This window comes from Protopterus annectens, chromosome 10.part0 (assembly GCF_019279795.1).
Source record: "Protopterus annectens isolate FY-2018-M chromosome 10.part0, PAN1.0, whole genome shotgun sequence".
Classification (NCBI taxonomy): Eukaryota; Metazoa; Chordata; order Ceratodontiformes; family Protopteridae; genus Protopterus; species Protopterus annectens.
Window position 1 is genome coordinate 1,400,075,336 of NC_056744.1, and position 26,211 is coordinate 1,400,101,546.

Here is a 26,211-nt window from a genome sequence, read left to right on the forward strand (position 1 = left end):
GCGATTTATATGGCTTGTTGTAGTTGTCATGCATTTTATATTGGTCAGACTTCTAGACCATTTAGGCTACGATGTCTGAACATCTTAGCGATATTAAATGTAAAAGAACCTCAATGCCCTATATAAACATACACTCACACATACAACAGCAAAATTTCATTTTATTGTCATAGATAAACTTATTGGTGATCGGCCAAAAATCTGGTTGGCATAAGAAACTTGATGCTCGGGAGAAAAAATGGATTACAAAACTGGGGGCTTTGTTTAATCCAGGACTTAACAAATGTTTTTGACTGAACTCTCAATATGACTTATTTGTATTGAGTATTTATTAATATTAATGAGTTCATTAATTAATATGTGAATGTCATCCAATGATATTTCTTTACTCATTATATAAGACCACACAATATCATATGTCTTTTGTATCTCACTGAAGAAGGCCAGGATAATTTGTTGGCCGAAACCGGTCTGTCATTTTTTGATATAACATGTGGTCTTAGTAGTTTTTAATAAACTACTTTTTATTGCATGGTACACCTGTTGCTGGCTTCATTTTTTGGAATTTGTTCTAACCTTTTTGCCGTGCAACTTCCTACGTGCAGGGGAATTTGCTTGTGATACTTTTTATATGTATTCACCAAATTCAGGCCTCCAAGGACCTTGCAGTGCATTAGTCTGCTGCACTCCGTAATATTTGGCTGATATAAATGACTGGATACATGGCTTCTTTTCAGGGTAGAAGGTAAAATGTGTTTTTAGAATTAAAAAGAAAAACAAGCACTTCTCAGGATGTGAATGAACCTTTCTAGAACAAATAAAACAGCAATTTTGCCATTTTATAGTGATATAAGTATTTATATTTTGTTAACTAGAAGTAATTGATGTTTTTAGCAGTATTGCTAACTTTTTACTCTTTATATTTCATTGGCACTCTTTATTTATCTTGAGCTGTTTTTCTGTGTTATATGCCCAGTGTGTACCTTTTCCCTGTATCATGACATCTTTCAGTCCAAACACATGCATAAACTTCTCAGGGTAGCAGCCCTCCATAAGAACATGCATTGCTCTAAGGCATCTGTTCTTTTAGACACAATAATACAATCACCTGCTACAATAAGCAAACTATAGAGGAAGTTGTCCCCATAACCACCTCAGTAGCATTGATTTTTTTTTGCCCTGAAGGAATGAACTGCTGCCAAAATGACATGTACACCTTGGAAAATTCGAGTACTGCTGCACATCTCCCTTGTTTGTCTGCTCTTTCTCTTCTACTTTCAGGCCACTCCTATCCCCAATTAATATTACTATTCCCCTTTTTCCCCAGTCCTTCACCTTCTGCAAATATCTTTTGTATGTGGTCTTTTTAACCAGGTCTCCATGTTTTTTAATGTTTAAGTGCATTTTTTGAAACATTACTACCTGTGCTTCAGTCTTTGCAGTATAACACTCAATTTTCTTCCTTCTCTTTGCTTCTATAAACCCATTTATGTTCCTTGACAATAGTAAAATGTCCATCATTTTGTCTAAATATTTTTTTTTATTCCTATAATTTAAAGTTTCCTTTTCACAACTCTACACATTTAGCCATCTTCCTTTTGCACCACTTCTCAGTGCACTGACTCATAGGCGATAATGTAGACTGTACCACTTGTCTCATACTCACTTTTAACCTTACAACGCAACCTGGAACACCCTCCCTCCCCAGTACAAAACCAAGTAGCCTTTTCAGTATAACTATGTACAAAAGAAGCTCATTTTGTAATCTTCTGTTTGGAGAGCAACTATTCTAACATAGCAGTCTGTCTGAATCACACTGTTATATGTATGTAATCCCTTGGTATCAGGAGACCATTAATTCTAAATTCTCTTGTTAATCCTCTTGCCAGTCATATTCCTACAACCACTGCGCCAGGATTTTGAGTGAACCAGTCAGGTATAGCAAATTCCTTTTCTTGTACTGCCCAAGCTCTGTGATATATGCCATTTCTGCCAAATAATCTCTGACCTACTTATGTTAGCTAACCTTAGCAGAAGCAGGAGAGGAGATACTTTAAGTGTACCACCCTACACATCCTTCATTGTTTTTATGTCTGTCCTCCTTAGCTGACGTCACATGTCTTCATTTCCCTGCAGGGACTTATATAGGTTGGCCTGAGGTCTTAAAAGTACAAAATAGCTGAACCCTTGAGCTAGTCCATTTCCCTATTAGGGTATCCTTCTCATTAAATCTATGAGCCATCTTTGTGTCTGTCCATATATCCACAGTCTTTTTCCATTCTGCTTATTGTGCATTATTGTTGTTTAATTTCACAATCAAACTTACTGATTAACAAGTGGTGGAGTGCCAGTAGTTATCCCCCATTACATTTTCCTCATATTCCAGGTGTAAGGGAGGAGAGAGAGAAGAGCAAAGAAAGAAAAAAAAAAACATTAAAAACTCTCCTACATAAGGAAAAGGTTTAGCTAGCATTCTTTCATATCTTGTACAGCCATTTATGTCCACCATAGCCACTGGCTGATATGTTGAAGTCTTTGAGCAGTCCCATGTGGAAAATTCCTCCAGTCTTTTCTAAAGATCTTGTAAAGTTTGTTGAGGATCCACATTCATTTTGAGCCCTAAGGGTTTGAAGACCCATAGATTAATTTGAAGTTTAGATTCATCTGCCTTTAGTTTGTGTAGCAGGAATGAAAGAGCTTCACCTTGCATGAGTCTGCGGCTAAGAATCATTATCTACAAAGACCCTAAATGTATCTTTAGAAAAGGGCTTCCTATATAAAGATGTAACCAAGGGTTTTTTGAAGTTAAGAGGGACAACTGTTGGTGCAGCATTCACAACTATATATGCCGACCTAGTTATGGGTTACTTTGAAATATATGGCAAGTATATATATATATATATATATATATATATATATATATATATATATATATATATATATATATATATGTATATACCGTGGGGGTTGTGATTATGGTCACTATTTTGTGGTATTATTTTTTACTTTATCCACCTTTAGTAGCCGTGTTTGTGTGTGTGTACATATATATGTATTCCGACCGGCCACAGTGTTGACCCAAATGCTCGACACATTTGAGTTGACATTGTGGCCAAAACCATCACGTGATAGCCGTATAGGAGCTGATGTAAATCAGACTCCTATATGACATATCACGTTTTTGCAGGGGGGCAAGCCGCCTTGCACCCACCCTACTAATATATTCTAACTCCGAGATTGCACTACAGTGGGGATATGGATGAATTTCCAGTCCCCACTGTACCGCGATCTCCGTGCAGATAATCAAATACACTTATGCGAATGCACTATTGCATTTGCATAAGTGTGTTCGACTATCCCATCCATTTATGTTTTGTGCACAACATTCTGATTTTCGGCAGCAGTGCTGCTGACAGAATGTCGTTCGCACAAACCATAGTAAATCATATATATCTGTATATATATATATATATATATATATATATATATATATATATATATATATATATATATGTTGGTATGTACATGATGATACTAAGAATAAGTTTGCCATTTATGAATAACTGGTGCAAGTATCTTGATGATTGTTGGTAGGTTTGGATAGGTAGTTTACTGGATTGAAAACTCTTCCAGTCATATTTGAACAAGAATGATTATGGAATAAGTTTTACTGTTAGGGTTGAATTGTTTAATATTGATTTTTTTGGACATTGATGTAACCAAACTTTTGGATGGCAATTTGGTTGCATCTTTTATACAGGAAGCCCTTTTCTGAACAAAACTTTTCTTTTCTTTACTGCAACAGTTGTCATACTAGACATGTCATTTAAAACACTGCTGAATTACAGTTCATGTGAATTAAGTGAATTTGTAACAATGAGGACCATTACCAGAGCTTTTCTCTGGATTTAAAACGGGATATTTTTGTTTGAAATTACTGGAAACTAAGACAGCCGTGGACCAGATGGGTTGTATACGACTTTTACAATATTCAGCTAGATACCATGAAAGGAACACTGATTTGATTAGACTCATCACTGCTTATGGATCTAATGCCACTTGGTTTAAAAACTTGATCCATAAACATTGGCCATTCTGTTAACAGGATTGAACTCTGTCTAAATTCCTGAATTCAAATTAATTAATTTTTAGAGGAAGAAAATGTGTCTCAGTATTTTAAATAAATACAAGACTTCATGTGATCCAACACAAGTAAACCCAAAGTATCGGCATCCTTAAAGGTAGCAGGGAATGTGATAGTTGTCATGTGTGTCAATATATTCTTGGAACAGACTATTAGAAATTCTAAAATGCCCTTCCATATTAGGTTTCTGCTCATATGCAATACCAGGTTTGTTGTTTATTTGAATGACTGCTGGTCTGGAGCATTTTATGTTGGACAGACCACTAGAACCTTTAAGGAATGTATTTCTGCCCACAAGTGATAGTCACTGTAAAAAAAATGAGAAGTGCACTCTGTAAGCTTACATTAATACACTCAGGAGTAGAATTCTCTTTTTTGAACATTGATGCTGTGGTATATAATTCTTGTATGAGTAAAACATATATTTAGTCATTTCTTACCATTAAAGAAAGAAAGAATGTGGATAGGCATTATTCAGCCCTGGTAAGAATGAACAACTGCAACTTATTTGCATGCGATATTTAATATTTCTTTTAGTTATATTTTGTGGTTAGATCAGTTTGCTGAACTTCTGTCAAGACTTTATTCGTGTCTTTTGGCTTTTCCCGGTTAGGGGTCGCCACAGAGGAACTCCGGTCCGCTAATGATTGGCAGTAGAGGTTTACGTGCTGGCTTGCCGGGCCTAATGCACAACCTTCAATGAAGAAACGCCCATTCACGCATGTCGCCACACAGAAAACACTCTGAGAATCGAACGGGCAACGTCTAACTGTAAGGCGACAATATAATTTATTTATTGTGTATATGTGTGTGTGTGTGTGTGTGTGTGTGTGTGTGTGTGTGTGTGTATATGTGTGTGTGTGTGTGTGTGTGTGTGTGTGTGTGTGTGCGCGCGCGCGCGCAAAACTGAGAGCATTAAACTTAACCCTACTGGCACCACCTCCCTTTAAATGATACTTAAATGATAGTTAACTTCACACTCAGATGGTGAAATAGAAATAATCTAGGATTCAGTGGTAAAAAAGTTTAGCATTCTTACCTTTGGCAAAGATCCCCCACTAGTATTATGTACTGTTGATGGGTAGCAACTAAAAGTCAACAAAATACTAAAAGACACTGGAGTTTTTGTGAAGATGACCTTTCATTTAATACCCATATAGCTACTACCATCCATTAAGCATCTGAAAAATCACTCACTTGATCCTTCATGGGACCAGAACCATGAAAGGGAGGTAGCCGTCCCGCTGTATACAGCACTTCTCAGAACAGTTATGGAATACTGTTTCTAGCTATGTAGCTCACTCACTTGCCATCTGTGCAGCTGGAAAGGGTATAAACATTCCTCCCAATCAGAAGTGAAAGGTTTCATGGCTTGTCTTAACAGCCAAACACTACAGTAATTCTTGTCTGTATGATTTATCATCTTATTAAAGAATTACCTTAAAGAACCATTATTTGTTTTGAAACCCTTTGCACTAGAATACCACCTTGGTGATCTAACTGAATTGTCTCTGTAAGAATACAAAGTAACCTTGTAGCCACGGAGTCCCCAATAAGTGCCTGTTCACCTCAGAATTGATGTTGTGATGAATGAAATCCAGCGATACATCCACAAATAGAAAAAGTTTATTACAACATTAAAATGAGAACCAGAAAGAACGTATGACAGTTTCTTTTTTGAGCATCTATGGCTTTAAATGTTTGAATTGTTTTGGCGCCAAATAAGTTATTTAAGGCGTCTTTGCAACCAATACATTGTTCTGAAGAAGCCCACATAGGTGGGTGAAAGCGCTTAACCAATTTGTTTTTATGAGCGTTCTTTCTTATTTGTGATATAAAAAAATGAGACCACAATAAATCATTTCAAAACTTTTCCCACCTTTAATGTGACCTATAACATGTATAATTTAATTGAAAAACAAACAAATCTGTTAGGGAAAAAATATAAAACAATAAAAAACGTAAAATACACAGGTTACATAAGTGTGCACACTCTTAAACTAATACTTTGTTGTTTGTGCACACCGTTAAACTAATACTTTGTTGAAGCATCTATTGATTTAATTACAGCATTCAGTCTTCTTGGATACACACCTGCCATCAATTAAAGAGACTCTTTAACCCCAAATAAAGTTCAGCTGTCCTAGTAGGATTTTTCTGACATTTACTAAGTTGCCTGCTACAGCAAAAGCCATGGTTCACAGAAAGCTTACAAAACATCAAGGGGATCTCATTGTTGAAAGGTATCAGTCAGGAGAAGGGTACAAAAAAATGTCCACAGTATTGGATATACCATGGAACACAGTGAGGACAGTCGTCAGAAAGTGGAGAAAATATGGGACAACAGTGATGTTGCAAAGAACTGGACGTCTCTCCAAAATTGATGCAAAGACAAGACAAAAACTGGTCAGGGAGGCTGCCAAGAGACCTACAGCAACACTGAATGAGCTGCAGGAATTTCTGGCAAGTATTGGTTGTATACTATATGTGACAACAATCTCCCATATTCTCCATATGTCTGGACTATGGGGTAGGGTTGCAAGATGGAAAAAACAACAATTCACATCACCAAAAGAGCACCATCCCCACGGTGAAGCATGGTGGTGGCAGTATCATGCTTTGAGGTTGCTTTTCTTCAGCTGAAACTGGGGCTTTAGTCAAGGTGGAGGGAATTATGACCAGTTCCAGATATCAGTCACTTTTGGCCTAAAACCTTCAGGCGTCTGCTAGAAAGCAGAAGATGAAGTGGAATGTCACCTTTCAACATGACAATGACCCCCAAGCATACATCCAAATCAACAAAAGAATGTCTTCACCAGAAGAAAATTAAAGTTTTGGAATGGCTCAGCCAGAGCCCAGACCTTAATCCAATAGAAAATCTGTGGGGTGACCTGGAGAGGGCTTTGTACAAGAGATGCCCTCGCAATCTGACAGATTTGGAGCACTTTTGCAAGGAACGGTAGGCAAATATTGCCAAGTCAAGATGTGCCATGCTGATAGACTTCTATCCAAGAAGACTGGATGCTGTAATTAAATCAAAAGGTGCTTCAACAAAGTATTAGTTTAAGGGTGTGCACACACAACAAAGTATTAGTTTAAGGGTGTGCACACTTATGCAACCAGCATGTTGTATGTTTTTTATTTTTTATATTTTTTCCCCTAACAGGTTTGTTTGTTTTTCAATTAAATTGTACAGGTTATAAGTCACATTAAAGGAGGAAAAAGTTTTGATATGATTTGTTGTGGTGTCATGTTTTATATTGCAAAAACCTGGCGTTTTAACAGGGGTGTGTAAACTTTTTATATCCACTGTAGCTTGTACATATAGCATAAAGGTGTTAGGATGAGCATTGTAGATCTCGATAGACTGACACCATGCAGTGCATGTCTTCAGACTTCCATTGTGTATAGCTTTAGCTGCACATGCACTTGCTAGATATGGAACTAGAATTGGGGAGAGGGAGATACTGATTTTAAGTCATGCTGTTTTTCTACAAAAGAAAAAGCTTGCTGCCTGTGTTGTATGGTATGCTTCACTGCCAGCTGATGTTACATTAAGATGTTATATGGAGTATTACACTTACAGTTTATTATAGCACACTACTACTGTTAATCTTTTTCATATCACACCTTTGATTAATAGAATAGTCATATCCCAAAGACGGCATCACTTCTTATAATTTTTTTTTTATGACTATTCCGATTAGCTTACTGTTGCATATCCTCTATGTCATACGCAGTTGTGTTCTATGTAACATTTCTTGCTTCTCACTATGTTTATGATTGTTGTACATCATATTATTGCTTATTCTTATGTTCTTATGCTTATTGTATAATTGCTTACTTTTTATGCAGTTGCTGGAGCCTTTCTCCCCAGTTCTCACCTGAAAAGGGGTATTACTTTATATACCTAGTCAGAATTTCCAAGAAAACAAATGCTAGTAAATAAATAATAAATATGTGATGTTTTTGTGTTTCACTGTTGCAGTCATCACATTTGGGTTATCCCTGCCAGGGTAACCCTCGGCCATCCCTACCAGAGACTTAGTATTTCTTCATCGGTTGCTGTTGCTTGAGGACTGACGTCAGGTCGTCAGTGATATAAAGTAAGGCAGCCAACGCCATTACATCAGTCTTTCTTGCTGTGGAGCCTGAAGCAGAAGCAGTTTGCATGAGTGCCGGTCGGCCTCTACCTGAGTTTTTGTTTCCGAATTGAAGTTGAAGTCTTCAAAAGCTAAGTACCCATTTGGGGATCCTTTTTTCTTGCACTAAACGATGTCAGAAAAAGTTAATAATTGTCTCGCCTGTGGAAAGCAAATACCACACCGAGACTTCCACTCTTACTGCATCACATGTCTAGGCCCAGACCACGACGTCCCCCTTTGTCACTTCTGTGCTTTGTTTAACGCCAGAACTATCTGTCGTTGGGCCCTTATTGTAGTCAGATATTTTCGTTTTCAGTCCTTGAATTCCGATATGGCTTCGGTAAGCCATCCAGCAGTAGATCTTCTGAAAAAACGTAAAGATAAAGACAGAGACAGACCACACAGGTCAAAACCTACTTGCGATGCTTCCATTAAGCTAGTCATCAGCCCTCCGGTACTCAGTGAGGCACTTTCGCAGCCCCCTGAAGCCTGCTTCAGTTGATTCTCAGGCCACTACTGAGACACTTTCGGAGTCCAGTATGCTGCAAAACTCTTCTTTGTCGAAGGATCCTGTGGTTGTCTCCACCTTGGATGGGTCTGGAGTTGCTGAGCAGGCACCGGCTTCTGAGGAAGTCCTTCGCACAATCAAATCTCGACACAAACCGACATCTTTTTTCGCGACTGCCATTCTTTCGAAAACAACCGAGTTCCTTAGACCCAAGGTTCGAACTACACCCAAGAAACCAAATACCCACTCTCAGGCACCTGGTTCCTTGTCTCAGTTTCAAATGCTTAAAATGGTGGAAGACCTTATCATGCTGATAGGGGGAAGCCAAGTTACCCCTTCAAAAAGGAAAAGAGAACTGTCCCCAGTAGTTTTGTCTAGTCAGATGAATCTGATGCATCTGACTATGAAAACATGCAACCCCTCTCCACTTATGAGGATTCTGATGCAGAGGAATCCATTCCTTCAGCATGTTCCCCAGAGGATTTTTCCTTTGGGGAAAGCCTGCATACTTTAAGGGAGCATTTCCAGTTGGGGAGTCAGGACTACCCTCAGTCTAAAAAGAGACTCGGGGAATTTCTGCACCTTCCACAACACAGACCCTTGTCCACCCACCCCCCCAGTCCTGAATGTGGTGGATGATGTTTTCCTTGAATCCAGTTTGACTTCTGAAGCCTTACCTCTTGCTCTCAGAAAACCAGACAGGTACTACAGAGTCCCTGACTCACAAAAATATCTTTTTGAAAATGCTGCAGCTGACCCTGAGGTCATTTCTCAAGGGCCTAAAGGGATTAAAGCAACCTCTGCTAAGAATCCCACACCCTCAGACAGGGATTTCCAAGCATTGGACAGATGGAGTAAAAAAGTATACACCTCAACTGCTCTTGCTATCAGGGCATTTAATCATCAGTTCCATATGCTTAAATATCAGCAACATACCTTGGAACTCTTTAAACAAAAAATGACTTCCTTTCCTGCTTGGGCAGAATCTAAAGATTTACAAGACTTAATGCATTCTGCAAGTCAAGTGACTAAACACACTTTGCACTGTGGTTTTAAAGCCCTAGAAGCTTTTTGCAGGGCAGCAGTCACTGGATCTGTCATTAGAAGACATGCATGGCTTAAGGAACAACCCCTACCAGACAATGTCAAATCTAAATTGTTGGATGCCCCCTTGCACAAAGATATCTTATTTGGCATTAAAGCAGAAGAGGTCTTAAAAAAAGCAAAATCTATGCAAACAGTTAAAGATTTCTTACTGGTCCAGCTCCCTAGGTTCAGCAGGCATTGTCCCTCCAAGCACTGGTCCTTTCCTGCTCCGAGTAAACAGGCCAAGCCTATGCCCCATGAAAGCAAACCCCCCCAGACAGCAGCCCCAGGGAATGCAGAGATCTAAGCAGTGGACTACCTCCACTTCAAAACCAGGGAGTTGTAAGCCACCTCACAATGACTCACCTCCTCCCATCCTCCCCTCTGCCCACCTTCGCTTGCACATAGGAGGAAAACTCTCCTTTCACTCAAATACCTGGGCCACCATTACCAAGGACCAATGGGTTCCGAACATTGTGTCTCAGGGATAGAAATTCTCCTGCCACACCCTTCCAACCCCAAAAGGGTTTCCAAATCTACCACCAAATCAGTGGGCAGAGGCTCAAAAGCAAATCCATTCCCTGCTCTCTTTAAGGGCAGTAAAGCATATTCCTGCAGAACAGCTAGGCCAGGGCTTCTACTCCAGACTTTTCCTGGTGCCCAGAAAAGAGGGCACCTGGTGCCCCATTCTCAATCTATCCATTCTAAACACCTTCCTGGTGATCCCAAAATTCAAAATGCTCATCCTCCAGCAGTTGCTATTCATGCTCTCCAAGGACACCTGGCTAGCCACCTTGGATCTAAAAGAGGCCTGCCTCCACATTCCTATCAAGGAATCATGCAGAAAATATCTCTGCTTCAGGGCAGGATCTCAACACTTTCAGTTCTCTGTGCTTCCCTTTGGCTTATGTACTGTTCCCAGAGTTTTCAGAAAATACCTGGCCCCGGCCATTGCCTTTTGCAGACAAATTAATATTCAAATTTATCCCTACTTAGACGTCTGCCTTATTCAGGCAGACAACCAGGAAAAGCTGCTCAAGCACCTGGCCTTTGAAAAGAACCTACAAACCTCCCTGGGGTACACAGTCAATGAAAAGAAATCAAAGCATGGGCCCCACCCAAAGGATAATCTTCCTGGGAGCAAGTCTGGACACAGCATCCCAGATGGCATACCTTACACAAAAAAACAAGTTTTCCTGTCAGCCTACTTCTCTCAACTGGCAACCAGCTTTCTGCAAGGAAATTCCTGCAAGCTCTGGGGGTTCAAGGCATCTTGCGTTCTCCTCATTCCACATGCCAGACTGCATATGAGGAAACTTCAGTGGTACCTAAACAGCCTTTGGTGTCAACACTCTCAAGACCTGGAAACTCTTCTACCTATAATTCCTTGCCTCAGAAAGGAATTTCTTTGGTGGGCAACTGCATGCTCCCACAACAAGGGATTGCCCTTCTCCCCACACCCTGCTGCCCAGATCCTCACCAAAGATGCATCAGACTATGCTTGGGGGGCATACCTGGATGGCAGGTGCATACAGGGCCAATGGAGTCCACAGCAAATCCCCCTTCACATCATTCAAAAAGAAATGATGGCTGTGCAGCACGCCTTGATAGCTTTTGAACACCTTCTCTCTCCAGGGGTTCTCCTGATCAAAACAGAGCTAAAATTTCTCTCCTGGAAGACCACCTTTGTTCTGGCCATCACTTCAGCCAGAAGAGTATCTGAGCTGCAAGCAGTCATGGCTGTGGAACCCTTCATCATCTTCCATGCAGACTGGGTATCCCTCAGAACTAACCCATCCTTCATGCCCAAGGTGGTGTCCATTGTGGCTCTCAACCAATCCATTCATTTGCCCACCTTCTTTCGTAATCCCCAGAACAAGGGGGAAAGGATTCTTCACTATATAAATGTGCGCAGACAGCTCAGATACTATCTGGACAGGACTAAATCCATCAGAAAGTCTGATCAATTGCTGGTTAGCTTTGCTACAGGGGCAGGAGGCAAAGCCATCTCTAAGGAAACCATTTCCAAATGGATTGCACACTGCATCCATTTCTGCTACAAACAGCATGGTAAGCCTCCCCCCAAGAGGGCCAGGACACACTCCACTAGAGCAGCCTCCACCTCTGCAGCTTTCCTCAGAGGAGTCCCCACCAGGGACATCCCTGGAGGCTGCCACCTGGACATTTGTTTACACTTTCACCAAGCATTACCACCTGCCTCTCTTCTCCAAATCCAGGGCAGGGTTTGCCTCTGCAGTCTTGCAGGGCATCCTAGCCAGCCCCTAGCTTTCTTGACTGCCTCCACCCATTTCCTCAGCTTTGGGAATCTATGCAAATGTGATGACTGCAACAGTTAAACATAAAGAACATAGTACAGTTGTGTACACTTACCATAATTGTATTTGTTCGAGTGTATTCACTGTTGCAGTCCTGGTTTCCCTCCCTCCAGCTCCCTTTTTTCTCTTTCTCCTTTTGTTACCATTCTTCCTTGTTGTTCTCCTTTCCTTACAAGGGACATATTGGTATTTATTTTCCACTGGTGATGTTCTTCCACCATAACATGTCCTCCTATTCTGGGGGCTCCTGACAGGTTAGGGCAAGAAAAACTGATGTAATGGTGTCGGGTGCCTACCGTTATACCACTGATGACCTGACGTCAGTCCTCAAGTGACAGCAACTGACACAGAAATACTAAGTTTCTGATATTCGGGCCAGCCGAGGGCTACCCTGGCAGGGATAACCCAAATGTGATGACTGCAACAGTGAATACACTCGGACATCTACATTTATGGTAAGTGTACACAACTGTACTTTTTGGCAGGTATGGATTTGGCAGTTTGGGTGTTGACTATGTCCTTGTATTCTGTTAAATAGATTATACCATTATCTTGTCCATTATCTTGTCTAAACTCCATGTCACAAGTACGTATCTCTGAAGTTAATGCAGGCCCAAAGAACTTAAAAAATATCTGGGAACGTGTATTATTTATAGATGAGCCTAGTTAGCCTGCATCAGCATGTTGCACACTCTGGACCATTCCTTATTTGGGATAGATACTTCTTGCCTAATTTCTGGTGATGAAACGGGACACAAGAAGATGGATAAGTAAACATAAGAATTTATGATTTACTGTTACACTGATGCCACTTTGGAGATTTAGTCTTATGGGTAAATAGCTTACATACAACTGTACTTTACTGTCTGTTATATTAGGATCAGTTGTTGATGATTTCATGAACAAAGAAGAGACAAAATGAATAAGCTAATACTTTCAGCAAATAATGCATCTGTTGCTTGAGTCTAATTTTAGTGCCATACCTACGTCGACCTTCTCTCGAGTCTTTTCAAGAAATCTGTAAAACTTAATGAATTCAGCAATGACACCTTACTTTCTGTTTCCTTTCATTTTCCATTTGTAATAATATTTATCTTATTTTCAGATGTGCTGTTTATCAAAATACTTTTTGTCCTTAGCTTCTAGCATTCTGTTGAATTGCATTAGGTTTGTGTCAGGGTCTTCATCCCATGAACTTAACAGTCAAAAGATATCAACTATGCTTCTACTGTTTTAGTAAACTCCATCCTTCCATTCAAGTCTGCTGCTTCCACCCTTATAAAGACATCTTGATTGCCCCCCCCCCACCAGTCTGCCCCCCCCACCAGTCTCCCCAGGCACATGCCATCTGAAAGGGTACGTATTTGCATGGTGTCATGCGTAAGCATTTTTACTTTAGTAAAATGGCTATGTGATGTGTTCCATAAGAAAAATGGAATTAAAGTATGATGGCTTAGCACCTCTCTTCTTGAATACAGTGATAAAGAGCTAAAGCAGAGTTCTGAATCACATCAGCTGTTTTATTGACATGATTGCTTTTCTGATTAACACTGTGACTTAAAGTAACACCCTAGGTGCTCCATCAGCTATTTTGGGGGGAAGAAAGAGTTGTTGGCTGCTCTTTCTGTGATCATGCAGGATTCCAGTATAGCTAGGCTTTGTGTTCAAAAGTAATGTTTCAGACGTGATATTTGGTGGCAGTTTCTTGTCTGTTGCTATCAACTCTTCCCACTAGGGAAGAGATAGAGAAGTTGCCAGTGTGGCTGAACTCCTGAAAATCAGACGGTTGTTACTAGAAGAAGAAATAAGAAACCAACTGAAAGTAACATGTACACTAAATAATGTTTTGTGAATTTACTGAATGAACTGTTTATATCTATGACTAGTTTTTAAATTGCATGCTCTTAATTCCAGATAAAATGTATCATTTCTCGTGTGCGAAAGGAGTTTGGAGCACCAGTAAAATTCAGTGACCGTAATTCTTCAGATGTCAAGGATGGTTACGTTGAATGCACATCATATGATGACAAAAAATTCAGCATCAAACAGCTGGAAAGAGACACTGGAACTCAAGCTGTTCCACAGATGCAAGAAACAAGTAGTCAGACAAAGTGGTAAGCAGACTAAATGTATATGACTTTATGCTTTTTGTTTGGTAAGTCACATTCATAAAAGTGTTGAGAGCTTCTTTGAAGAAGCATTTGTTATTCATTCTTTATTTGGTCATGCTTTGTAGTAGGCAGAAACAAGAGACAAATTCTTCTGGGTGCTGTAAGCAAAAAGACAAATGGTCAAGCCTTCCATAAGCTAACTACATATGAGCCTGTTGGTCCTGAGCTTGATTCCCTTAGTCTGTGCTTGTAAAGTGCAGTTGTTGTAAAATCATTAAACCAGACAGTGCTCCTGGATCATGCCCAGGGTTGCCAGATGTCCCTATTTGGGTGGGACTGTCCCGAGATCAGCAGCCTGATCCCGAGTCCTGCACTGCCGGTTTAAGTCCCAGGCAGCCTCCGCTTTGTTTTTTTTTTTTTGATTGGCCCGTATACCGGCATATGGGCCAATCAAAAATCGCTAAACACGGAGCTTCTTGTGTTTAAGGCGGACGATTTTTTAGTCTTCACTTTGTCCCCAATCTGGCAACCCTGGTCATGCCTGAAAAGTGGCATCAGTATCTAGAGGGTTTAATACAAATGCATAAAAATGTAAGTGTTGCATCTCTGCAGAATGATATATGTGAGAGGATTATGTAACACACTACCTTCTAATGTGAGAGAATCAGTTTAGATTTATTTTTCATTTAGACTTTACTGTTTGTTGTTGCCATTTATAATCCAGTTGCAGCAGGACACCAACTCCTAGGTAACCTGTATTGAGATTTGTTAGTCAGTTGTCTGTTAACATTGTAACACTGTAACATTATAACGGTCAAGTGTCAGTAACAGAATTATCTGTCTCATTTCCTTTTTTGTCTCAGTAATCTTTTAGACTTGGGTGCCAAGAAAAGAGTGCCATTACACTGAGCAAAGGCGATGCAGGTGTCCTGTATTTGTTATTAACTTTAAAATTATAAAAAAGCATATATGTTCATCATTAGAATCACTGCTGCGGTTGCTTTAGCTGGATTGCATTCTGCTGAGAATATAACAGCTGACCAGTTTCCAAAGCTTCATGGTGCTTCCACATGCTCAGACCATTAGTCAGTTTGAACTTTGGTGCCAAGCCCCTCTGAGCTTTCCTACTGTTGAAGAACGCTCCCCTTTTTGGCTTTTGAGGATCGGTTCCCTTCAGGAAAAAAAACTTTCAGATCTACATTTTATAACAGAAACTGAACTTTTATGTGAAAATATTAATTTTAAGCTTGGAAAAAAGGTGTTTTTTTATTGACTGTCACATGACTTTTAGTAACTTTTAAATAGTAACATTACTTTTTACCTTTTTGGAAAAAAATTGTTTAAACAAAGTTAAAACTACTTTTGTCTGCTAAAAGTTGTGTTGCTTTAGTTTTGGGGTCTGGGATAAGTGTTTAAGCTTTGAATCCAATGTTGTTTATTTTCATCCATTCAAACATGTGGATTGTCAGATCTGAAGGGATCCGACCTTGGCACAGATCTCAAACTTATCAGTTACAGAGCTCTGACTCCTCCCCTACCCATAATGCCATAGATTGAACCACAGATAACCAAATCTTGTTTGCCACTCAGACTGTTTGAATATGCAGAGAGCTCCTACAACTTTGCAAAGTGTTTCACAAGTTATACTTCTCTCCCACTGTGAGAGTTTTCTTAACTTTCACTAGATAATTTTTCTTCTTTATAACAATAGTAGTTTATCGAAGCCGCGGTGGTACAGTGGTAGCGTTGTTGCCTCACAGCAAAAGGTTCTCCTGTTCGATTCTTGGCTGGAGTGCCTTCTGTGTGGAGTCTGCATGTCCTTCCTGCGGTTGAGTGACCTCTGAAAGACATGCGTGAATGGACTTGCCTTCGCTGAAGGTTGGGCGTCGGGCTGGCAACTCGGCACCATAAAAAAAAAAATCTACTGCCAATCATTAGCGGACCGGAGTTCCGCTGTGGCGACCCCTAACCGGGAAAAGACGAAAAGACGAGCAACATAAAAATAGTAGTTTAAAAAACATTTATTTCTATATAACTTTAGTAGGAGATAGTTCTCCTGTTTTACTATAGATTACTCTAATAGTGCTTTACCTTTATTATAACTTTCTCCTTATAGATAGTTTAACGTGTACTGTATTTTGCTTGTGACTTCTGTCCCTCTTCCAGCCTTAGCATGTCAGAAGAGTCAGGCTTCAAAAAATTATCTGAGTTTGAACACAAGTTGCCCCACTCAGAACTCACACACAGAGTGTGTCTATTGTCTTGGTGTGGCTCACCTAGCCATGGACTGCCAGTCTTGTACAGCTTTTAGTGGCAAGTCTCTTTAAACACAGCTGGATAAATTAGTTTTTAAGAGGGTCCTTCCAGCTCATTCAGGAGCTACTCCTTCACCTTCTCCTTGTACCTCCTCCAGCAAAGAGAAGGGTAAAACTAAGGCAAAATCTCAAGACATGGAATTGAAACCTTCAAAAAAGAGATCACCGGAACTGACCACAGCTGTCGGTCCTGACCCTAAAATTCCAAGGAGGACAGAACTGACAATCCCGCAGCCACATACTCCTTCTCTAGGGGCTTGTTTTTTCACTAGAACTGGTGATGTCAAGCCTTAATTTTCCCATACTTCAAGAAAAGAGATACTCTCGACCCTCCTCGGTAGTATCATCCTCTCGTCCTCTCGATCATCAAGAAGCCTTACAGAGATGGACATTGACAGGATGATGAGGACATTTTTGAAGACACAGATACAGATTGGGGTTATCTTGGCACCATCTCCTGGTAGGGTGCTGACTGTTAGCCATCTTAACCCCAAGATGTAAGAATCTGCACCCATCCAACCTTTGGCTTTGGGCTCATTGGAACCAATTGGAATCATAGTTCCTTTGTCAGCACCTGAGCTCCTGGCATCTTTGACCCCCACTATATCTCAGTCTCTGTCAATGTTGATAGCATTAGATTGAGGTGAGATTCAGAGGAGAAGCTTTGAAGCCAAGCTTCAGGGGAGTGATTTCAACATGAAGGTTCTTGGTGCCATCTCTTCCCCTTGAGGCCTTGGCTTTAGATAGCTCAGGACTGAGATCTGCTTTGGAACTGAAGCTCATTGGCACCAACATTTCCTTTTCCTCTTTGGAGTGGAGGGAATCATTGGTGCTGATAGCATCCTCAGCTTTTGAAACTTTCAAAAGGGTTTTGGCATCCACCAAAGAAAAGGCAGCTACTACTATTTTGGTTCCACCCAAACCCCACCTGCAATCTGCATCTTCTGCTCTACATCTAGTCATACAAGAACAGCTGGTACCAAGAGTTTCTGAAGAAATCTGCTTTGTCACTCTTCTGTCTAATTCTGACCCTTCTGCTGAACCCCAAGAAAGAGTTCCCAGAAAGCGGACACATAATCGGAACATCTAGACTCATCACCCAAGTCCTTCACTCAAGATGCTGAGTTAGATGAAGGAGAGGGCTCCCCTTGCTTCCTCTCTGAAGATACCTCCTTTGGAAACATTGTAGAATTAATGAAACAGAGAGGGGATTGGAAATCCCAAGATCCTTCTCCAGATGAGTCAGTATTCTTACAAGTTTTTAGTTCAGGACCAACTTCGTCCTGGGTGTTACCACCCATTATTGACCTAATGGCTCAATGGTCATGGCAGGACCCTGATGTGATGGAGCCCATTCTAAAGAAAACCAATTGCATATTGACTGCCCTGAATTTATTTATGTATTTATTTTACGTTTACCGGGAAAGTCTGAATGAACAAAATGTCCTTTTTCAGTGGAGGCCTGGGGAGAAAAGCTCCACATTTATAAATAACAGTAAAATACATATACAACATACAGATAATGTTGATTCAATCTCACATACAAGCAAATGAAAAATACATGTTATACATTTCACTAATACAATCATATACTGTAGTCTAGATAGGAATAAAAAGAACAGCAGTATTGTGATTGAAGGTAAAAAAACAAAACAAGCAAATTAAGTATACATATGCTTAGTAGGGTATACTATTCAAATACAGACATAACTAGTGTTATTTTAACTGCCTTAAGACATCTAATGAGTGATAGGAAGCACTGGAGTAAGGGTCCACCAGTACATGCTATGGTGGTGGCAGCAGCAACTAAGAGCGAGCTATTGGAGGAAAGCTGTTCTGTTCATCCTCCCAATAGACAGTCTTGGGTGTTGGATAGATCTGGAAAGTGGACTTACATGTCAGTCCTTTTTGCCCTTCAGTCGCTGAACTATCTGGCCCACCTTACAAGATTCCCGAGGTACTTGACAAAGGAGATCACCAAGTCACTCTCAGGGGTACTGCTGGGGGATGTTTAATAAACAGTGAAGTCCCAGCTTCCCAACCTTCAGTCTTTCTTCAAATGAGGCCAGGTGTCTACTCTTTAATGCAGCTGATGGTATGGCCAGAGTGGCAGGCACGAGCATCACCATGCACTGACACTCCTGGATATAAATATGCGTCTTTGTGAAATGCTTTAAGTCATCTTTCATTAATGCCATTTATGGTGGTTCCACCTTGTTTGGACCTAAATTCAAGGATACTCACCAGGAGTCAACAGGACGGCAAAGGCTCTCTCTCTCTGCAGTGGGAGTATGCTTCTCCACACCACAAAGATCATTCTCCAGAAACCAGAGATCTGGGAAGATGACGTGGTTCTACAAATCACAGAGTTCTATCCATAACTTCCGATGAAAAAGCCCTTCCTGTGACAGATGGGGAGGCAATTTTAATGGATGACTCCCAAAAGACAGAGGCGAACTGCAAAATCAACTTTTTTGAGGTCCCTTTTCAGAGAAAGCTTTTCATTGCCCCTGAATGGTTGCCCAACTGCTGCACTCTGGAGGCAGCTGGGGGATGTCTCTAATTACACCCTCAGGCCTGGCAGAAGATAACATCAGATTCAAGGGTGCTAAGGATACTATCCAGAGGTTACTCAGTTCCCTTTTTTCTTCAACCAAAAAGAAAAAGAAAGTTTCAGATGTTCCACCCAATCAGTGGGACTCAGCAGCCATAGAAAGCTGCTAGAAAAAAAGAGTTCTCCAACTGGTTCCCCCAAGACTGTTCAAGGTACATGGTCGATGACAGAGGCCAATCTTCACATCAGTATCTTGGAGATTGGGGTAGTTCTCATAGCACTGTATGCATTTTAGGACCTGCTTCCCAAGGGTTTGATATCCATTCAGACAGATGGTTGTATTGTACATCTGAAAACAAGAAGGAATGCATTCTTACCCTCTTTGTCAGGAAGCCATGAGAGTTTCGTAGTGGGCAAAGTCATCACAATGTACATCCCAGGAATCACCAATGTACTTGCGGACAAATTGATCAGAATGCTTTAGATGCCTCACTAATGGTCCCTCATCCATGTGGTAGCACAAACAATTTTCAGCCACTGGTACTAGCCTGTCTGTAACATTTTTGTGTACTATCTGAACAACAAATGCAGCAGGTACTTCACCCTGATTTCCCCAAAGGGAGTCACAAAGGGATGCTTTAGTCCACAGTTGGGCCATGGGGCTCCTGTATGCCTTTCTCCCATTACCTCTAATGAGAAAGCTCGTACAGAAAGCCACATAGTGCAGGGCCATGGTTATCCTTGTTGCACCCTTTTGGCCCTGACAGACTTGGTTTCCCTTCCTTTGGTGTCTTCTAGTACATCCACCATGGATGCTGAATCAGTATTCAGATCTCCTATGCCATCCCTCTGGACTGCCTTGAAGTTAACCGCATGGTACCTCCAATTATAACCATAGCTAGAGATGCCAGGCTTACTCCTGTAGTGGTCAATATGCTGTCTGTTTTTCAGAAACTGTCTACTAGAAAAATTTATCATAGCAAATGGAAGAGATTAGATACCTTTGCAGCACCAATGCCGTCTATACGTGAATTTGTGTGTAATCTCTTTGACAAAGGTTTCAGTTATGCGACTATCAAGATTCAATTGGCAGCTTTTCCCAGTTTTCATGTTGGTGTTAATGATATGTCTGTTGCATCCTTTAAGGTCTCAAAAGCATTCTTCAAGAGCACATTTTTATTAAGACCTCCCATTAGGGACCCAGCACTTCCATGGGACATTACTATTCTCTTACAAGCCCTCACCCAACCTCCATTTGAGCCCACTAATAAGGTAGACTTAAGAGTTCTATCTTACATACATACATACGTACATACAAATATTTCAAGCACGGGCATTAATGCCCTACTAGTTTGCCAATATACCAGAACACTTGTTCCCATAATAAGTATCCATGCTGTTCTTAAAAATATCTAAACTAGTACTTTTTTAATGTAATTTGGTAGTTTGTTCCATGCATCAGCTATTCTGACAGAGAAATGATTAGTACACTTCTCATTCCTATAGAATCTTCTACATAGGTTGTCAGATGATTCTCTAGTACTTTTTGATAACTCCAAACATTCCCAGAGGCAGTTGTCTCTAAATGCCCTATATACCTGAATAAGATCTCCTCTTAGAGATCTGTAATAAACACTGTACAAGTTCAAATATTTTAGTCTTTCATAATAACTTAAATTTTCACATCCATGGATGCTCTTGGTATATTTCTGCTGTACTCTTTCCAGTTTTCTCATGCTTGTTTTCTTATAGGGTTTCCATATTGTTATTCTTACTCAAGTTTGGGTCTAATGTAACTAGCAAACAATGACTTCATCATTTTTGATTTCCTAGACTTTATAAATCTTTTTATACAACCTATAGTTCTATAACTATCATTAGCCAATTGGTTTATATGATTAAAAAAACTCATAGCTGAATCTACCCATATACCCAGATCCTTAAAAGACTCTACAGTTTCAATCACTGTGTGCTGTATTAAATATTCACCTTTCAATTTATGTATTCCAAATCTCATATGCTTAGTTTTTGATGTATTTACCAGCATATTATTCTGTTGTGCCCAAATGGTCAATTTAGTCAAGCTATTTTGTAGACATGCCTTATCTGTAATCAGTTTACCCAGTTTCATGTTGTCTGCATATAGACTGTAGATCACCTCACATGTAAAAATTAGGTCTGAAAGATACAATCTAAACACGTAAGGGCCTGAGACAGATCCCTGTGAGACACCCTGACTGCAACCAAGGATGTGAAGTTGTTCACTCTCGCCATTCATTCTTACACATGGGTTCGGAGCCAATCCATTGTCTCCGAGCCAGCCGCTTTCACAAGCTCAAGATCTTAGAGTAGCTTGAGGCCAAGTCCTTATCCCATGATGCTCTCTGTCCTACCTCAAATCTAGTTTGCCGCTGCATCAGATCGGAGGTCGTTAGAGAGCTCGGGCCAGTATTATTGATCTTTTTTCATTATTCTATCTGTATGCATTTTTTCTTGATAGACTGTTTTTTGGGCTAGTTAGCCTTTGTTTTAGTTCATACTGAGACTTCACCAGAAGCCCCCACTGATGAGGTTCCCAGGAACAAACTTTGCAAGAGGAGGCATTTAGACTCCCCGCAGGAGTCTCTTACATCAGACACTGACTTAGAGGAGTTAGAAGGGTCCCCACGGTCCCCCTCGGAGGATATCTCCTTTGCTAATATCCTTGAGGTCCTTAAGCAGAGGGGTGACTGGCAGTCTGTTAGCCCTACTGAGGATGAGTTGGTGCTCCTGAAGGCCTTTTGGTCTCAACCTTCCACCTCCTGGGTGACTCCACCCTTCGATGAACTAATGGAATTGGTTGCTCGAAGGGCGTGGGAGTCTCCTGATACTGTGGAACTAGTCCCTCGGAGGCCCAACAAGTTTATTACGTCCCCCCAAGATAAGATGTTCCTCACTAAGGGAGGTGTTGGTTGATGCCATGGTGGTGGTGGCAGCCACCAAGAAATAGATGTCTGAAACCTCTTCTACTGTCCATCCTCCTAACAGAGATTCCAGGACTATGGACAGATACGGGAAACGCATCTTTAGTTCTGTGACTTTTGCTATGCGATCGCTCAACTACTTGACTCATTTTACCCGTCTTCAGAGATCTCCTAAAAAAGCTCGGAAATACTCTGCAGGGTAGTACAGATGGAGGTGTCTCTGAGAAAGTGACAGCCCAGCTTAATACGCTTAATTCCATAGTTAACTCATCCATGCTGCTCATTTCCTATGCAGCCGATGGTTCAAGTCGGGCATCGGGTTCAGCAATAGCTCTTCAGAGACATTTCTGGATGTGCATATGCTCCTTTGCGGAAGCCTTCAAGTCTTCTTTCGTTAACACCCCATTTGATGGCTCATCTCTTTTCTGGACCAAAGTCAAGGAGGCTCTCACTAGGTGTGAGCAAGATGGAAAGACTCTATCTGCCATAGGAGTCCATTTTTCCATCCCTACTTAGACCATACCCCAAAAGGCAGAAAGGTGGAAAAATGTGGTTCCGGAAGTCCCAAGGAGCATAGTGACCCCCCCCAGGTGCACAGGAAGGGGTAATAATGGAAGACGTCACCCCGGTGGCAGAGGGTGTCCACAAAACCAGGGTGACAGGGATCAGTTCTTTGCTAAGCTCTACCAGCGCTCCTGAAAGGAGGCCCGACTGTCCTACTCTGGAGGCAATCAGGGGTCGATTGTCTTTGTATCCGGATGCCTGGCTAGGAATTGCAAAAGATTCTTGGGTACAAAGCATTGTTACCAGAGGTTACATCATCCCATTCTCAGAACCCCCACCTGTTCAGAAGAAAATCCCAGGCATTCCACCCAGTCTCAGGGATCAAGAAGCCATAGAAATCCAGAGGCTGCAGGAAAAGAGAGTCATCCAGCCAGTTCCAGCAGGCCTTATAGGATCTGGAACTTACTCCAGATTCTTTTTAGTTCCAAAGAAAACAGGGGACTGGAGGCCCGTCTTGGACCTCAGCAGACTCAACACATTCATAAAGAAGGAGAAGTTCTGGATGGTCACGCTTCAATCGATCCTTCTGTTCCTAGGAACGGGCATTTGCATATGCTCTATAGATCTCAAGATGCGTACTATCATATCAAAATGGCTAGACCATCCAGAGATCACTTGCGTTTCCATCTGGGAGCCAGTCAATATTTCGAGCACTGCCCTTTGGCCTCACAACAGCCCACAGAAGGTTTGCCAAATGCATGGCAGTGGTTACGGCTCACCAGAGGCATCTAGGATTTTGAGTGTTTCCGTATCTGGACGGCTGGCTCCTTACCGCCACCTCCAGACATCAACTAATTCTGTCCAGGGATCACACTCTCAATGTGTGCTCTCAGGGATAACTATAAATTTCGACAAGTCTGGGCTGTCGCTATCACAGCGTATCTCCTTTATCGTAGCAGAGTTAGACACCACCACCACCACTATGGTAAAATTGCCACTGGAAAGAATAGCCACTCTTCGAAACCAGGTATCGGACATTCTGCTGAGAAAAAAAGTACCAGTCTCTAAAGTATTGAAACTACTAGGTACCATGGCAGCTACACTCATAGCAGTTCTTCTGGGGCGTATGCACATGAGAATACTTCAGTGGTTGCTGTTTACCCAGTGGTCTTACCAACAACTTCCGATGTCATTCTTGATAATGATTACAGATTCTTGCAAGAAGGATCTGTGTTGGTGGTTGACCAACCACCAGGTAACAGTAGGTTGCCCATTTGTTTCTTCCCCGCCGTCGGCCACGGTGACCACGGACACTTCTCTGATAGGGTGGGGGGGGTTTACAGGGAAGAACAGCCCAAGGCACGTGGTCAGAAACAGACTCACAATTGCACATCAATGTCCTGGAGCTGAGAGCGGTGCTTTTGACGTTGCAGCACTTCCACGAATCTCTTCCTCTGGGGACGATTGCGATCCAGACAGACAACATGTCTGAGGTCTGGTACATCAACAAGCAAGGGGGAACCAAGTCTTACCCCTTATGTCGAGAGGCCTTGAGAATTTGGCAGTGGGCGGTATCCACCGGGTGCTTTCTGATAGCAACGCATATCCCGGGGAAATACAACATGATCGCGGACAAACTGAGCAGAGCCATTCTGTTACCGCACAAGTGGTCTCTCAAAGACAAGGTTGAGGAGATGATTTTCCGCAACTGGAGCCAGTCTTGCTGCAACCTGTTTGCATCTTCTGTGAATGCCAAGTGCAGAAGCTACTTTGCCCTGAATCTTCCACAAGGGGACAGCCCAAGGGACTCGGTCATACACAATTGACCCCTGGGACCTCCTATATGCCTTTCCACCAACTCCCCTGATTCCGAAATTCATACAGAAAGCCAGAGCCCTGGGAAAGATTGTAATCTTAATAGCCCCTTTTTGGCCTCGACAGATTCGGTTTCCCTTCCTTCGACTCTATCAAATGGAGGAACATTGGATTCTGGACCCAGTTCCATATCCATATCTGCTGACACATTCGTCAGGGGCCCTTCATCCCTCTCTTCATTCCCTCAGACTGACAGCTTGGTTGCTCCGATTCCCAACCTAGCCAGGTCACACGACTTTTCCTCGGAGGTACAGCATATTCTTGTATCTTCTCATAAAGCTTCCACTAGAAAGTTGTATGCCAGCAAATGGAACCGATTTGCCTTTTGGGCCTCCCAGAATAATATTGCCCCAATTGCTAGTATTCTGCAATTTCTGTCTAAGCTTTTTCATGAAAGTGCTGCAGCTGCCACTATAAGAGTTCAATTGGCTGCAATTTCGAATTTCCACCTCGGATCTGAAGGTTCTAACCTAATGTCTCACAGACTATGTAGGGCCTTCTTAATGGGTACCATTCATCTCAGGCCGCCTGTTAGACAAACTTTTATTCCCTGGAGTCTAAATTTTGTGCTGTCATGGATTATTTTCCTTCCCTTTGAGCCTGTATCATCCTGCCATTTAAAATTTCTCTCTTGGAAAACAATTTTCTTGGTAGCCATTACCTCAGCACGTAGAGTGTTCAAGCTTCAAGCCCTATCTATCAAACCCCCATATTTGGTGTTTCCTTCTGACAGATTGTCACTGAGGACTAATCCTTCCTTCCTTCCAAAGGTGTGTTCCGAGACTAACCTGAATCAAACCTTTTTTTAACCATTCAAACAAGTTGGAGTATATGTTGCATAAGCTTGATGTTCACAGACAATTGAGATTCTATTTGGGCAGAACAAAGGAATTTAGGAAATCAGAACAACTCTTTGTTTCTCATGCTGACACTAAGAAAGGACTACCAGTGTCTAAAGTTACCATTTCCAAATGGTTAACTGACTGCATTAAATTTACATGCTCCTCAGCTAACCAACCATTAGAACATGGTGTGAAAGTCCATTCCACTAGGGCTGTTTCTACTTCTTCAGCTTATGCGGCTCGATTGCCTTTGGACACTATATGTGCAGCTGCCACTTGGTCTAGGCCGCATACCTTTATCACTCATTACAAAGTGGACAGGGCTTCCTTTGGTTCCAGTGTCCTCAGGAATATACTCCTGTTAGCCACCCAGGATTAAGGTGCTTGGGATGCTACCCATGTGTAAGAATGAATGGTAAGATTGAATAACTTCACATAAAGAAGTTATGTACTTACCATAACGTTCCATGTGAGTTGTTCATCTCGCCTTCATTCTTACTTTCCCACCCGCCTTCCCCCTCCAGGTTATCAAAGAACGAGTAAGACTTGTGGTCTGGTGGGTCTTGTTATGCGACTTCTTACTCTGGTTGGAGTACCTGTTATGTGTTGTATCTGTTACATGCTGGGATCAGCAAACTAGATCTGAGGTAGGACAGAGAGCATCATGGGATAGGGACTTGGCCTCGAGCTACTCTAAGATTTTGAGCTTGTGAAAGCAGCCGACTCGGAGCCGATGGATCGGCTCCGAACCAATGTGTAAGAATGAAGGTCAGATGAACAACTCACATGGAACGTTATGGTAAGTACATAACTTCTTTATTTCACCTG

The 26,211-nt window shown here is 41.5% G+C and overlaps 1 protein-coding gene across 1 annotated transcript in view; it reads left to right on the forward strand.

Annotated features, from left to right (window-relative positions):
- Positions 1-26,211, forward strand: part of DNAI3 (dynein axonemal intermediate chain 3) — a 1,549,065-nt gene that overhangs the window by 824,423 nt on the left and 698,431 nt on the right. Inside the window, exon 7 of the mRNA XM_044086876.1 lies at positions 14,134-14,333. Within this exon, the coding sequence (XP_043942811.1) occupies positions 14,134-14,333 (200 nt within the window). The remainder of the gene's footprint in view (positions 1-14,133; positions 14,334-26,211) is intronic.